Raw genomic sequence first — 15903 nt, 5'->3', positions numbered from 1 at the left:
ATTTCTCTTGTTCTCCGTGCCTTCCTTCAGGAAGATAAGTGTCAGGCATGAAAGTAACCATAGGCCTCACGGAACCAAACACAGTCTGTAAGATTTTCTTAACATATAGGCCTGACTTGGCCTTTGACTGCATGTACCAGTCAGATGGGTCTGGTTCCACTGCCTTAAAGAAGGCTGAGAGGTGGGGTCTGTGCCGAGTGAGCTGTTGCAGAGAATGCTGACACCCCCCAACTCCCCCTTTAAGCTCTCTGCTGCTCCCTTGCCCCAGCACATACTGAACGACCAGAGACTGAGAGCCCTGTGGTGGAAGCCAAACAGGTGTTGGCCTGTGCTGACGATAACTTTCAAGTCATCTCTGCAAAAGAATCCTGCCATCCCATCCAGCAGGAGCTGAGCCTACAGGGTGATCATTCACGACTAACTCGTTTCCTGCCCTTCAGCGTCGTCTCACACAGGTGACTCAGCTATCTTTAGAGTTCCTCTATAGCCCGTATAGCATGCACGCACTCTGCATTGCCATTATTTTCTACTTCTTTGTCTCCCTAGAGGCCTACGAGGAGCTCTCCTACAGGTAGGGATCCTGTCCTATTCACCTCTGCGTTCTCAGCACTCACCGTGGGGTCTGGCGTTTGCAGGTACCCAATCAGTGCTTGTAACAGGACTGAAGCAAGAGAGGAGGCGCGCGTGAGGCAGGCAGAAACATAACGTCATAAAGTGCTAAGTGTTCGCAGCTAAATTCATCCTTAGTGAATTCAGCTACTTTTATTCCAGTCTGTGAGCCCTGTTCTTTCACTTAATAGACTCTTACAATAATAACAAAGTCATCCGGTTGGTACTGCTTTGTCAAGAACTACTGTGATGGAAGTCCAGACAAATAAATGATCTGTTTGCTTCTCAAAATGCCTGAAAGGCATTTCCAGCCTGAGACTAAGTTTCATATTGTATAAAGTAGTGAAAAAGTTTCTCTGAGTGGGGTTGATGACCCCATAATTAAGGGTGCAGATCCTAAGAAAGCAGTGGGGATGCCGGGTAAAGCTACTTCAAGTTGACTCGGGATCTCATAGAATAAAGAAATGCTTTGTCCCTATATTGGGAACTCTCTGTTCTTTACACAAAGAGATTTGAGAATTAAAATTGACGTGGGATCTATCTTATTATTATGTCCAACAATCTGCTATTCTGATGACCAAGAAAGGGATGAATTGGAGTCAAACCACAGATTTTCCCAGAGAAATGTGCAAATATAAAATTTAAAGCACTTGGGGTTTAATCTGTGATGTTATTGAGTTAGTCACCAAAAGGGCGTACTGCTTAGAAGGTCATTTTTACCAACCTACCACTAGAATAGATGAACAAGTTGATTCATCTCACACTAGCCAATTAACTGGACCTTTTCCTATTTCCTGTAAGACGCCGTGTTTAACCCACACCTACGCCTACTTCAGGGCCTTCTCATATCAGAAAGACTTTAAAATAATCGTCTCACATTTAGGTTCCTTGTTACCACCCTTCTATGCAAAAAGGAATTGTCTGCTAGATGACTGCTATTCATGAAGGATTTTCTTGGTAGAGGAAAGTAGGTGAAGGTTCTTACACATCTCTACAGGAACAGTTCACAGTGAACGTGAAACGCCCCCAACAGTTGACCATAGTACAGTACTCAAATAATACCAGTAGCTTTCCTCTAGGTTCAGAGTACCTTATGGATAGGGATGATATCTTTTTCACTTTGGGTAAAAACGTAATGATGATGATGACGACAACAATGATGGCGATGATGATAAATGATAATACTTATTTGAAAATTTGTGATCCTGTGCTGTGTTCTTAATATTCAGCCTCAAGAAACAGATTTGAGAAAAGTAGGTAAAACTGGTTAATGAGAAAACCATCATCTTTAAACAAGGCTAATTATGACAGATTTTTAAAAAATTCTGTTATGTCTATTCCTTTCATTGATACTTTTATGTATAAATCTTTCAGATTTATACTGAAAGATTAAACTACTTCCCACTGGAAACATGGCAAAATATCAAGATCCTAAATGCTAGTCATTTTAATAGTTTAGGATTTTTCATCTAAGTTACCTACAAATTAGACATTAGCCTCTTAGAACCAGTCTCTAGGATGCAACATTTTAGGCAGATAACTATACCATTATCTATTAAAGCAAAATGGATTAATATCCATTGACTCCTTTTTATTCTTTTTGACCTGACACTTTGATCAAAAGGTGATTCACCGTCTATACCCCTCACTCCCTTTGGGCCTTGGCCCACGATTCATCCCTAGGAAATCTTCCCTAATTAGCTAACTACACTCTGCTCTGATCAGCCTTTTGCCTTATACTCCCTCGGTATGGGTCTGGCACCCAGGTTGCCAGGGTTCTGTTGTAACCATAAGTTCATTGAGTGTGTGTGTGATTTATGTTTTATATAGATGATATGTAATATGCATGTGGTTCTCCTACTCTGTTCTCAGGCACTGTTGCTAGCATGGTCACGTGCAGTGTCGCACTGGGCTCTTTCAGTACCTTCTCGTGTGCTTCAGAAGCTGCAAGCTGCTTAGTAAACAGCTGCTAGAGAGTTAACTTTTATCCTCCAGCTCCTTGACTGAAATCTACTGCCTTCTAGTAGATAAAGAAGGCTAAGTTATTAAAACTTAGGGGTAAGTTTTTCACTTAATTATCAGGTAGACAACTGACCTTTTCCTTTGAAGTATTGTGCTGAATTCATTCTTTCAGAAACTGCTTGTTTTAATTGTATCTTACTTATTGCTTCTGTCTAATAAAATCTGGCATGTGGGATACTGAGCCAATGGCCTATTGTATTCCGTGAACATTTAATTTAACATTTAGGCCATGCACCTATGCTCTTTGACTTGGTTTTCTGCCCTTTAACGATCCAGTTTTCTCCTTCATCTCTTACATTTGGAGCAATAAGAAAAATGTCGTGGTTTTTTTTTTTTACCCTTTCTGTAGCAGCATGCTTATTTCTGAAAGAGTCAGACTGCACTTCTGCATGCCCTTGGTTAGCACACTTAAATTGTCAAAGTGTTGAATTTAGTGAACTATTTACAGTTTCATATTTTTCAGCATTATATATAAGCATCCAAACTGCAAGCCACACCTTACATGTACAGTCCTTTTGCTACATGACCAGCTGCCAAGGAGTGTGACTGTTTTTGTCCCTTTAGCCATCTCTGTCCCTTCTGTGTCAGAGACAGCAGCAAGCAGTACCTTTCCAAGACAAAGGAAACTTAAGAGTTTCCTTCCTGCCCAGATCAAGTCTCAAGCTTCCGATTTTAAAAGACCAAAACGGAAGAAGGGAGCCCCGTGCAGGAAGGTACAGCCATCCTGCGTGGGTATGCACAATGCCATCCAGAATCTGGCCCTTCCTACTTATCCATGGGCAGCCTTCATCCTCAGGCTCACAACAAGGCTGCTGGACCTCCAAGCATTACATGTGTATTTCCAAGCAGGACCAATGGTGAAGAGAGAAGGCAAAAGTGCATTCCACCAGATTTTGCCTGCTATTAAAGCACTTTCCCAGAAGCCCCACCCAGTTACTTATATTTCCATTTCTTTGACCAGAATTAGCCTTAAGAGAGACTGGAAAATATACATTTTTTGTTGATCCGTTGTCATTCTGAACAAAACTGGGGTTCTGTTGATGAAAAATGAGGGAGAAGTGGGTATGGAGTAAGCAAGTAGATATGTCTGCTTCAAGGATAATAAGTCTTTCTAAAAATATCAAGTTAACCTTGACTGAATTTCAACTGAGGAAACTGGCACCATTTGTCTATAGCCTTAATTTCATAATCTTAAGTTTTGAAGTAAAATTTTGCAGCATGTAAAGAAATTTTTTTTTTACTATTTAAATAAATATTTGGATACTTTGACTTTCTCAAGCCCAACTCAGAAATAGAAAAATAATCATAAGATATATTTAATTCTAAAAGTGACCTACAAAAATACATGGTGATTTTCCTACCAGGAAAGTATTTCCTCTTCTGAAGGTCCCCTACTGTATAAAATGGGATTAGGTATAAGAAGTAGTCATGGGACTATCGAAGCTGCCTCTCAGGGGTCCTTCAGTTCAGAAAGACCCAGATAGAGAGACAAATTGATAGCTTTCTATTGGATGTACAGAGCCATCATGCTTGTGTACTGGGCTTCATTCAGTCTTCTGGTAGGTGTTCAGGCAAAACACGTGGGCATTTTCCAGGTGAGTATGTTTCATCTGTGTTGGGGATTTTCCAGCACTGGTGCTGGTTCAGTCTAATTTGACAGTGAGAATGTAAAAATTACACCAAAATATAGTAGAAGGGTATCAGCTGTCATCTTAATTCCATTTATTTTAGTTTTTATTCAGCTTATGCACTATTTCAGAAAGTGTCTGAACATATGATTAGGCGGAGCAGACGGCTGCCAGTGTGATAAAATTCGGGAACTACAGGAAAGACCTCCCCCACAGACATGCCATCTGAGTCACAGTGAGCCGGAGGGCTGCTAAGGGGTCTAAGTTAAATGTATACTGTCTCTAAATGGAGGAGCTCGTTTCAAGTTAATGTTCTATGAGATGTAAATATCTTGGAGCAAAAGAGTTTATCCAATTAATATTATGAGAATAGGCATTTGGGATAAAGGTGGAACCCAAGACAGATAAATTCTGGTAAAAGCAAAGTCCCAAACAACGTAGAGAAATGGGACACTACAGGGAACCCCAGCCCACCTGGAAGCAGAGCTAAACACGCCCAAAGTGAGATTCTCCAAGCAAATGGAAAGGGACCAAGACATACTCTGCCTGCTTTACACCCATAAAACTCCTGGAAGAAACATAGGCAGTGAGTGCCTTGACATTGGTCTTGACAATTATTTTTTGGATTGACACCAAAAGCAAAAATCAACCTGGGGCTACTTCAAACTTTTAAAAAACTTCAGCAAAGCAAAGAAAGTCAACAAAATGAAAAGGCAACCTACTGAATGGGAGAAAATGTTTGCAAATCATATACCTGTTAAGAGGTTAATATCCAAAATATATAAAGAACTCATATATCTCAATAGCAAAAAACCATCCAATTAAAAAATGGGCAGAGGAGCTGAATAGACATTTTTCCAAAGAAGAGGTACACATGGCCAATAGGTACATGACAAGATTCCCAACATCACTAGTCATCAGGGAAATGCAAATTAAAGCCACAATGAGATATCACCTTACACCTGTTAGGATGGTTATTATCAAAAAGACAAGAAATAACAAATGATGGTGAAGATGTAGAGAAAAAGGGAACCCTTGTGCACCTGCTGGTGGGAATGAAAACTGATGCAGCCACTATGGAAAACAGTATGGAGATCCCTCAAAAAATTAAAAATAGAACTACTGGGGGGGACCTTGAAGATGGCGGAAGAGTAAGACGCGGAGATCGCCTTCCTCCCCACGGATACACCAGAAATACATCTACACGTGGAACAACTCCTACAGAACACCTACTGAAGGCTGGCCGAAGACCTCAGACCTCCCAAAAGGCAAGAAACTCCCCCACGTACCTGGGTAGGGCAAAAGAAAAAAAGAAAAAACAGAGACAAAAGAATAAGGACAGCACCTGCACCAGTGGGAGGGAGCTGTGAAGGAGGAAAAGTTTCCACACACTAGGAAGCCCCTCCGCGGGCGGAGACTGCGGGAGGCGGAGGGGGGAGCTTCGGGACCGCGGACTAGTGCACAGCGACGGGTGCGGAGGGCAAAGCGGGGAGATTCCCGCACAGAGGATCGGTGCCGACCAGCACTCACCAACCCGAGAGGCTTGTCTGCTCACCCGCCGGGGCGGGTGGGGCTGCGAGCTGAGGCTCGGGTTTCGGTTTTGGACGGAGCGCAGGGAGAAGACTGGGGTTGGCGGCTTGAACATAACCTGAAAGGGTTAGTTGCACCACGACTAGCCGGGAGGGAGTTCGGGGGGGAAAAGCCTGCACCTGCCGAAGAGGCAAGAGACTTTTTCTTCCCTCTTTGTTTCCTGGTGCGCGAGGAGAGGGGTTTAAGAGCGCTGCTTAAAGGAACTCCAGAGACGGGCGCGAGCCGCGGCTAAAAGCGCAAACCCCAGAGACAGATGGGAGACGCTAGGGCTGCTGCTGCCGCCACCAAGGGGCCTGTGTGCGAGCATAGGTCACTCTCCACACCCCTCTTCCGCGGAGCCTGTGCAGCCCGCCACTGCCAGGTTCCCGGGATCCAGGGACAACTTCCCCGGGAGTACGCACGGCGGGCCTCAGGCTGGTGCAACGTCACGCTGCCTCTGCCGCCGCAGGCCGGCCCCGCACGCAGTGCCCCTCCTTCCCCCATCCCCCAACCCCCGGCCTGAGTGAGCCGGAGCTCCCGAATAAGCGGCTCCTTTAACCCCGTCCTGTCTGAGCAAAAAACAGACGCCCTCCAGCGACCTACACGCAGAGGCAGGGCCAAATCCAAAGCTGAGCTCCTGTGAGCTGTGCGAACAAAGAAGAGAAAGGGAAATCTCTCCCAGCAGCCTCAGAAGCAGCAGATTAAAGCTCCACAATCAACGTGATGTACCTGCATGTGTGGAATACCTGAATAGAAAGGGAGTGATCCCAAATTGAAGAGGTGGAATTTAGGAGCGAGATCTGTGATTTTTTTCCCTTTTCCTCTTTTTGTGAATGTGTGCGTGTATGCTTCTGTGTGAGATCTTGTCTGTATACTCTTGCTTCCACCATTTGTCCTAGGGCTCTATCCGTCCATGGTTTTTTAAAAAATTTTTTTTCTTAATAATTAGTTTTAATAACTTTATTATACTTTACTTTCATTCTTTCTTTCTTTCTTTCCTTCCTTCCTTCCCTCCTTTAGACAACAAATCAATCAACCCAAATTGAGGAGGTGGTCTCTGAGAGCAAGATTTATGATTTTTCCCCCTGTACCTCTTTTTGTGAAGGTGTATGTGTATGCTTCTGTGTAAGATTTTCTCTGTATAGCTTTGCTTCCAACATTTGTCCTAAGGTTCTATCCGTCCCTTTTTTTTTTTCTAAATATTTTTTAATTCAATAACTATATTATACTTTACTTTATTTAATTTTACTGTATCTTCTTTCTTTCTTTTTTCCTTCTTTCCCTCCTTCCTTCCTCCCTCCCTCCCTCCTTTCTTTCCTTCTTTGCTTCTTTCTTCCTTCCTTCCTTTCCTCCTTTCCTTCTTTCTTTACTCATACTTCTACTAATTCTCTCTACTTTTTCTCCCTTTTATTCTGAGCTGTGTGGATGAAAGGCTCTTGGTGCTCCAGCCAGGAGTCAGGGCTCTGCCTCTGAGGTAGGTGAGCCAACTTCAGGACACTGGTCAACAAGAGACCTCCCAGCTCCACATAATATTAAACAGCGGAAATCTCCCAGAGACCTCCATCTTAACACCAGCACCCAGCTTCACTCAACAACCAGCAAGCTACAGTGCTGGACAACCTATGCCAAACAACTAGCAAAACAGGAACACAACCCCACCCATTAGCAGAGAGGCTGCCTAAAATCAGAATAAGGCCACAGACACCCCAAAACACACCACCAGATGTGAACCTGCCCACTAGAGAGACAAGATCCAGCCTCATACACCAGAACACAGGCACTAGTCCCCTCCACCAGAAAGCCTACACAACCCACTGAAACAACCGTAGCCACTGGAGACAGACATCAAAAACAACAGGAACTACGAACCTGCAGCCTGCAAAAAGGAGACCCCATACACAGTAAGATAAGCAAAATGAGAAGACAGAAAAACACACAGCAGTTAAAGGAGCAAGATAAAAATGCACCAGACCTAACAAATGAAGAGGAAATAGGCAGTCTGCCTGAAAAAGAATTCAGAATAATGATAGTAAGGATGATCCGAAATCTTGGAAGTAGAATGGACAAAATGCAAGAAACAGTTAACAAGGACCTACAAGAATTAAAGATGAAACAAGCAACGATGAACAACGCAATAAATGAAATTAAAAGTACTCTAGATAGGATCAATAGCAGAATAACTGAGGCAGAAGAACGGATAAGTGACCTGGAAGATAAAGTAGTGGAAATAACTACTGCAGAGCAGAATAAAGAAAAAAGAATGAAAAGAACTGAGGACAGTCTCAGAGACCTCTGGGACAACATTAAACACACCAACATTCGAATTATAGGGGTTCCAGAAGAAGAAGAGAAAAAGAAAGGGACTGAGAAAATTTTTGAAGAGATTAGAGTTGAAAACTTCCCTAATATGGGAAAGGAAATAGTTAATCAAGTCCAGGAAGCACAGAGACTCCCATACAGGATAAATACAAGGAGAAATACGCCAAGACACATATTAATCAAACTGTCAAAAATTAAATACAAAGAAAGCATATTAAAAGCAGCAAGGGAAAAACAACAAATAACACACAAGGGAATCCCCATAAGGTTAACAGCTGATCTCTAAGCAGAAACTCTGCAAGCCAGAAGGGAATGGCAGGACATACTGAAAGTGATGAAGGAGAAAAACCTGAAACCAAGACTACTCTACCCAGCAAGGATCTCATTCAGGTTTGATGGAGAAATTAAAACCTTTACAGACAAGCAAAAGCTGAGAGAGTTCAGCACCACCAAACCAGCTTTACAACAAATGCTAAAGGAACTTCTGTAGGCAAGAAACACAAGAGAAGAAAAAGACCTATAATAACAAACCCAAAACAATATAGAAAATGGGAATAGGAACATACATATCGATAATTACCTTAAATGTAAATGGACTAAATGCTCCCACCAAAAGATACAGATTGGCTGAATGGATACAAAAACAAGACCCTTATATATGCTGTCTACAAGAGACCCACTTCAGACCTAGAGACACATACAGACTGAAAGTAAGGGGATGGAAAAAGATATTCCATGCAAATGGAAACCAAAAGAAAGCTGGAGTAGCAATTCTCATATCAGACAAAATAGACTTTAAAATAAGGACTATTAAAAGAGACAAAGAAGGACACTACATAATGATCAAGGGATCGATCCAAGAAGAAGATAAAAGAATTTTAAATATTTATGCACCCAACATAGGAGCACCTCAATACATAAGGCAAATACTAACAGCCATAAAAGGGGAGATCGACAGTAACACATTCATAGTAGGGGACTTTAACACCCCACTTTCACCAATGGACAGATCATCCAAAATGAAATTAAATAAGGAAACACAAGCTTTAAATGATACATTAAACAAGATGGACTTAATTGATATTTATAGGACACTCCATCCAAAAACAACAGAATACACATTTTTCTCAAGTGCTCATGGAACATTCTCCAGGATAGATCATATCTTGGGTCACAAATCAAGCCTTGGTAAATTTAAGAAAATTGAAATTGTATCAAGTATCTTTTCTGACCACAACACCATGAGACTAGATATCAATTACAGGAAAAGATCTGTAAAATATACAAACACATGGAGGCTAAACAATACACTACTTAATAATGAAGTGATCACTGAAGAAATCAAAGAGGAAATAAAAAAATACCTAGAAACAAATGACAATGGAGACACAACGACCCAAAACCTATGGGATGCAGCAAAAGCAGTTCTAAGGGGTAAGTTTATAGCAATACAAGCCCACCTTAAGAAGCAGGAAACATCTCGAATAAACAACCTAACCTTGCACCTAAAGCAATTAGAGAAAGAAGAACAAAAAAACCCCAAAGTTACCTGAAGGAAAGAAATCATAAAAATCAGATCAGAAATAAATGAAAAAGAAATGAAGGAAATGATAGCAAAGATCAATAAAACTAAAAGCTAGTTCTTTGAGAAGATAAACAAAATAGATAAACCACTAGCCAGACTCATCAAGAAAAAAAGGGAGAAGACTCAAATCGATAGAATTACAAATGAGAAAGGAGAAGTAACAACTGACACTGCAGAAATAAAAAAAATCATGAGCGATTACTACAAGCAACTCTATGCCAATAAAATGGACAATCTGGAAGAAATGGACAAATTCTTAGAAATGCACAACCTGCCGAGACTGAATCAGGAAGAAATAAAAAATATGAACAGACCAATCACAAGCACTGAAATTGAAACTGTGATTTAAAATCTTCCAACAAACAAAAGCCCAGGACCAGATGGCTTCACAGGTGAATTCTATCAAACGTTTAGAGAAGAGCTAACACCTATCCTTCTCAAACTCTTCCAAAATATAGCAGAGGGAGGAACACTTCTACGAGGCCTTCTACGAGGCCACCATCACCTTGATACCAAAACCTGACAAGGATGTCACAAAGAAAGAAAGCTACAGGCCAATATCACTGATGAACATAGATGCAAAAATCCTCAACAAAATACTAGCAAACAGAATCCAACAGCACATTAAAAGGATCATACACCATGATCAAGTGGGTTTTATTCCAGGAATGCAAGGATTCTTCAATATACGCAAATTATCAATGTGATAAACCATATTAACAAATTGAAGGAGAAAAACCATATGATCATCTCAATAGATGCAGAGAAAGCTTTTGACAAAATTTAACACCCATTTATGATAAAAACCCTGCAGAAAGTAGGCATAGAGGGAACTTTCCTCAACATAATAAAGGCCATATATGACAAGCCCACAGCAAACATCATCCTCAATGGTGAAAAACTGAAAGCATTTCCACTAAGATCAGGAACAAGACAAGGTTGCCAAGTCTCACGACTCTTATTCAACATAGTTTTGGAAGTTTTAGCCACAGCAATCAGAGAAGAAAAGGAAATAAAAGGAATCCAATACGGAAAAGAAGAAGTAAAGCTGTCACTGCAGATGACATGATACTATACATAGAGAATCCTAAAGATGCTACCAGAAAACTACTAGAGCTAATCAATGAATTTGGTAAAGTAGCAGGATACAAAATTAATGCACAGAAATCTCTGGCATTCCTATATACTAATGATGAAAAATCTGAAAGTGAAATCAAGAAAACACTCCCATTTACCATTGCAACAAAAAGAATAAAATATCTAGGAATAAACCTACCTAAGGAGACGGAAGACCTGTATGCTGAAAATTATAAGACACTGATGAAAGAAATTTAAGATGATACAAATAGATGGAGAGATATACCATGTTCTTGGATGGGAAGAATCAACATTGTGAAAATGACTCTACTACCCAAAGCAATCTACAGATTCATTGCAATCCCTATCAAACTACCAATGGCATTTTTCACAGAACTAGAACAAAAAATTTCGCACTTTGTATGGAAACACAAAAGACCCCGAATAGCCAAAGCAATCTTGAGAACGAAAAAAGGAGCTGGCGGAATCAGGCTCCCTGACTTCAGACTATACTACAAAGCTACAGTAATCAAGACAGTATGGTACTGGCACAAAAACAGAAAGATAGACCAATGGAACAGGATAGAAAGCCCAGAGATAAACCCATGCACATATGGACACCTTATCTTTGATAAAGGTGGCAGGAATGTACAGTGGAGAAAGGACAGCCTCCTCAATAAATGGTGCTGGGAAAACTGGAGCGGTACATGTAAAAGTATGAGATTAGATCACTCCCTAACACCATACACAAAAATAAGCTCAAAATGGATTAAAGACCTAAATGTAAGGCCAGAAACTATCAAACTCTTAGAGGAAAACATAGGCAGAACACTCTATGACATAAATCACAGCAAGATCCTTTTTGACCCACCTCCTAGAGTAATGGTAATAAAAACAAAAATAAACAAATGGGACCTAATGAAACTTCAAAGCTTTTGCACAGCAAAGGAAACCATAATCAAGACCAAAAGACCCTCAGAATGGGAGAAAATATTTGCAGATGAATCAACTGACAAAGGATTAATCTCCAAAATTTACAAGCAGCTCATACAGCTCAATAACAAACAAACAAACAACCCAATCCAAAAATGGGCAGAAGACCTAAATAGACATTTCTCCAAAGAAGATATACGGAATGCCAACAAACACATGAAAGAATGCTCAACATCATTAATCATTAGAGAAATGCAAATCAAAACTACAATGAGATATCATCTCACACCAGTCATAATGGCCATCATCAAAAAATCTAGAAACAATAAATGCTGGAGAGGGTGTGGAGAAAAGGGAACACTCTTGCACTGCTGGTGGGAATGTGAATTGGTTCAGCCACTATGGAGAACAGTATGGAGGTTCCTTAAAAAACTACAAATAGAATTACCATATGACCCAGCAATCCCACTACTGGGCATATACCCTGAGAAAACCAAAATTCAAAAAGAGTCATGTACCAAAATGTTCATTGCAGCTCTATTTACAATAGCCCGGAGATGGAAACAACCTAAGCGCCCATCATCGGATGAATGGATAAAGAAGATGTGGCACATATATACAATGGAATATTACTAAGCCTTAAAAAGAAATGAAATTGAGCTATTTGTAATGAGATGGATAGACCTAGAGTCTGTCATTCAGAGTGAAGTAAGTCAGAAAGAAAATGACAAATACCGTATGCTAACACATATATATGGAATTTAAGGGAAAAAAAATGTCATGAAGAACCTAGGGATAACACAGGAATAAAGACGCAGACCTACTGGAGAATGGACTTGAGGATATAGGGAGGGGAAAGGGTGAGCTTTGACAGGGTGAGAGTCATGGACATATACAGACTAACAAACGTAGTAAGGTAGATAGCTAGGGGGAAGCAGCCGCAAGGTACAGGATATTAGCTCGGTGCTTTGTGACAGCCTGGAGGGGTGGGATAGGGAGAGTGGGAGGGAGGGAGACGCAAGAGGAAGACATATGGGAACGTATGTATATGTATAACTGATTCACGTTGTTATAAAGCAGAAACTAACACACCATTGTAAAGCAATTATACCCCAATAAAGATGTTTAAAAATAAAAAAATAATAAAATAAAATACTCTGTGTTGAATCAATATACAATGAAAAAAAAAAAGAACTACTGTAGGATCCAACAATTCCACTTCTATTAGTATTAACTAATTTGAAACACTAATTAGAGAAGATATATGCACTGCACCCCTGTGTCCATTGCAGCATTATTTAGCCAAATAGCCAAGACATGGAAACAACCTAAATGTTGTCGATGGATGAATAAAGAAAAGGTGGGGTATATATACACATGCATATATACATATATATACACACACACACACATATATATGTATGTAAAGTGGACTATTATTCAGCTGTAAAAAAGAATGAAGTCATTCCATTTGCAACACATGGATGGACCTTGAGGCTTTATGCTAAGTGAGATAAGTCAAATAGTAAAAGATAATTACTGTGTGATCTCTTTTATGTATGAAACTGAAAAATAAACAACTGAGCTCCTGGATATGGAAAACAGATTGGGGGTTGCCTGAGGTGAGGGTAGGGGGCAAAATGGGTGAAGGGAGTCACAAGGTGTAGATTTCATTATAAAATGAGTAAGTCATGGGGATGTAATATACAACATGATGACTATAGTTAATAATACTGTATTGCATGTTTGAAAGTGGCTAGGAGAGTCAATCTTAAAATATCACAAGAAAAATTTTGTAACTATGTAGGATGATGGATTTTAAATGGACTTATTTTGATAATCATTTTGCAGCATATACAAATATTGAATCATTACATCATACACATGAAACGAATATAATGTAATGTCAATTATACCTTAGTCAAGAAAAAGAAAGTATCAGTTATCTGTATATGTTTTATTCTTTTATCAGATAACCTTGTTGAAGATAATTCCTCTGGGCTCTAACAGAATGTTTCTTCATTTATGTTATTACAGTGGATAAATTTGTTGGAATGTTTCCAACATATTTCTTAATAAGCAAATGATAAAGCCAGTTTATATCTTTACATGCTTCCTGTATCCCCTCACGTTCTGCTTTCCACTGTGCACTTTTTAGGCCTTGCTTTGATTTTTCTCACTTTCAGCCATCTAGGCCAAATAATTTCTACAAGAAACATCTGCATTTCTTCTCATGACCATCTATCTGATTCCACACAATCTAATCCTCCTTTTCCCCAGTTTGTGTAGTCTCAGGATGAGATCACATCTAGTCACTTACAGGTCATAACCCTAACTGCTTTAGGACTGAGTTACACTTCAAAACATGTTCCTAAAATCCTACCGCCAAAGAGCCTTTTGTTATCGTTGACAGGAGTATTGGAAGTCTTTGGTGAAACATTGAATTCAACACACAAGATTTGTTGTGTGTTAGACTCTCTACCGAGTATTCGCAGATTCATCTCAGTAACGAATTATAGCAGCACCGTAGAGAAAGGATTCAGAACTTTGCAAACCATGAGAAGAAAAAGTCATTCACCAAGATTGGAAGAGGAAATGTTCTCTTTTGGTCTCTCTCCCCCCACTCCAATCAGAGGAATGGGAAGATAGAAGGTGTTAACTAAGCCAAGTATTTTACTTTTTGTTCAAAAATTTGATCTCTTTATTTGGCTTTTGCTGATCTGAGCTACAACCAATATTTTTTTAAAGGAGTTTTTTTAATTGGAGTACAGTTGCTTTACGGCACTGTGCAACATTGTATTAGTTTATACTGTACAGCAAAGTGAATCAGCTATACATATACATATATCCCCTCTTTTTTGGATTTCCTTCTCATTTAGGTCACTGCAGAGCACTGAGTAGAGTTCCCTGTGCTATACAGTAGGTTCTCATTAGTTTGTTGTTTATCTGTAGGTGCAAGGCAATTACAACGTAACACGCTATGAAAATATTTTCTCTGTTTTCTGCGTTCTGGAACAACTTCTTCAGAAGGAAACCGAAGAAGGCAACGCTTCAAGAATGGGGCATGAGGACCAAGAAATCAAGACATTTCTTCAGAAGCATGATGAAACTATTTTGCAACTCTCTGATGCATTTCCTTTATTTACTTTTTATTTATGGAGACTGGGCACTCTCTTGAACTCAGTAGAGATAGGAACTGTTGAAAATAACTCACGTCCTTAGCAATTTACCAAATATCAGAAGCATACTAAAGTTGAAATTATGAAGATCTTGTGCTTAACAGGTTTTCAAGAATATTTTTAAATGAGCATTTTAAATGCATCTCTAAATATAATCATTAATTCAATTTAATAGTCTTAAATTGTGTATAAAAGATTATGAGTCATATTTCTATACTAAAATCAGCCAGTTTCAATTGAGAATGCCCTCCTTATTCTTACGGAACGATATCTTACAATATGTTACTCAATACAGTCTAGCTCTGTTATTCTCTAAAATGGACCATTGTCTTTTATTTAAAATAGATTTTAAAAGATTTTTATGTAATAGATGCTAAAAGGTAACAGAAGAGATCTTATGTTTTGTTACTTTATCAACAGAGCATTTAAAATAAGTGGTTATAAATGAGTATTTTTTTTTTTTTTTTTTTTTTTTTTTTGCAGTACGCAGGCCTCTCACTGTTGTGGCCTCTCCCGTTGCCAGAGCACAGGCTCTGGACGCGCAGGCTCAGCGGCCATGGCTCACAGGCCCAGCCGCTCTGCAGCACGTGGGATCTTCCCGGACCGGGGCACGAACCTGCGTCCCCCGCATCGGCAGGTGGACTCTCAACCACTGCGCCACCAGGAAAGCCCAATGAGATTTTTTTTAGCTTTTCTTTCTTAAATAGTTTCACTTATATAATTTTCTGTTGTCTTAGAGGGGACTCAATGTAGAAGGAGAAAAGTTCTTAACATTTGTAAACCTAATGGCCTTTAATTTCATATAATCAACATATTTGTCAAGTCCTTTTGAAAGTACTAGTTGCTAAAAATGTTGTTTGGTTTTCCACAAATTGTATGTTTTGATTCTGTTGATTATATAAAATATTCCTGTTGTTAAAATGTAGTTGTTATGTGTAATTAAGTCTAACATCTGTCTAGAAATAGACTTTATATTTATTGA

At 39.7% G+C, this 15903-nt stretch overlaps 1 protein-coding gene across 1 annotated transcript in view; it reads left to right on the top strand.

Annotated features, from left to right (window-relative positions):
• MEI4 (meiotic double-stranded break formation protein 4) overlaps positions 1 to 14964 on the top strand; it is a 203623-nt gene extending 188659 nt beyond the window's left edge. Inside the window, exon 4 of the mRNA XM_065888658.1 lies at positions 14695 to 14964. Coding sequence (XP_065744730.1) covers positions 14695 to 14964 — 270 coding nt within the window. The remainder of the gene's footprint in view (positions 1 to 14694) is intronic.
• The last annotated feature ends 939 nt before the right edge of the window (positions 14965 to 15903 follow it).

This window comes from Phocoena phocoena, chromosome 12 (genome assembly GCF_963924675.1).
Source record: "Phocoena phocoena chromosome 12, mPhoPho1.1, whole genome shotgun sequence".
NCBI classification, from domain to species: domain Eukaryota; kingdom Metazoa; phylum Chordata; class Mammalia; order Artiodactyla; family Phocoenidae; genus Phocoena; species Phocoena phocoena.
This window is presented reverse-complemented; position numbering and strand designations above follow the sequence as displayed.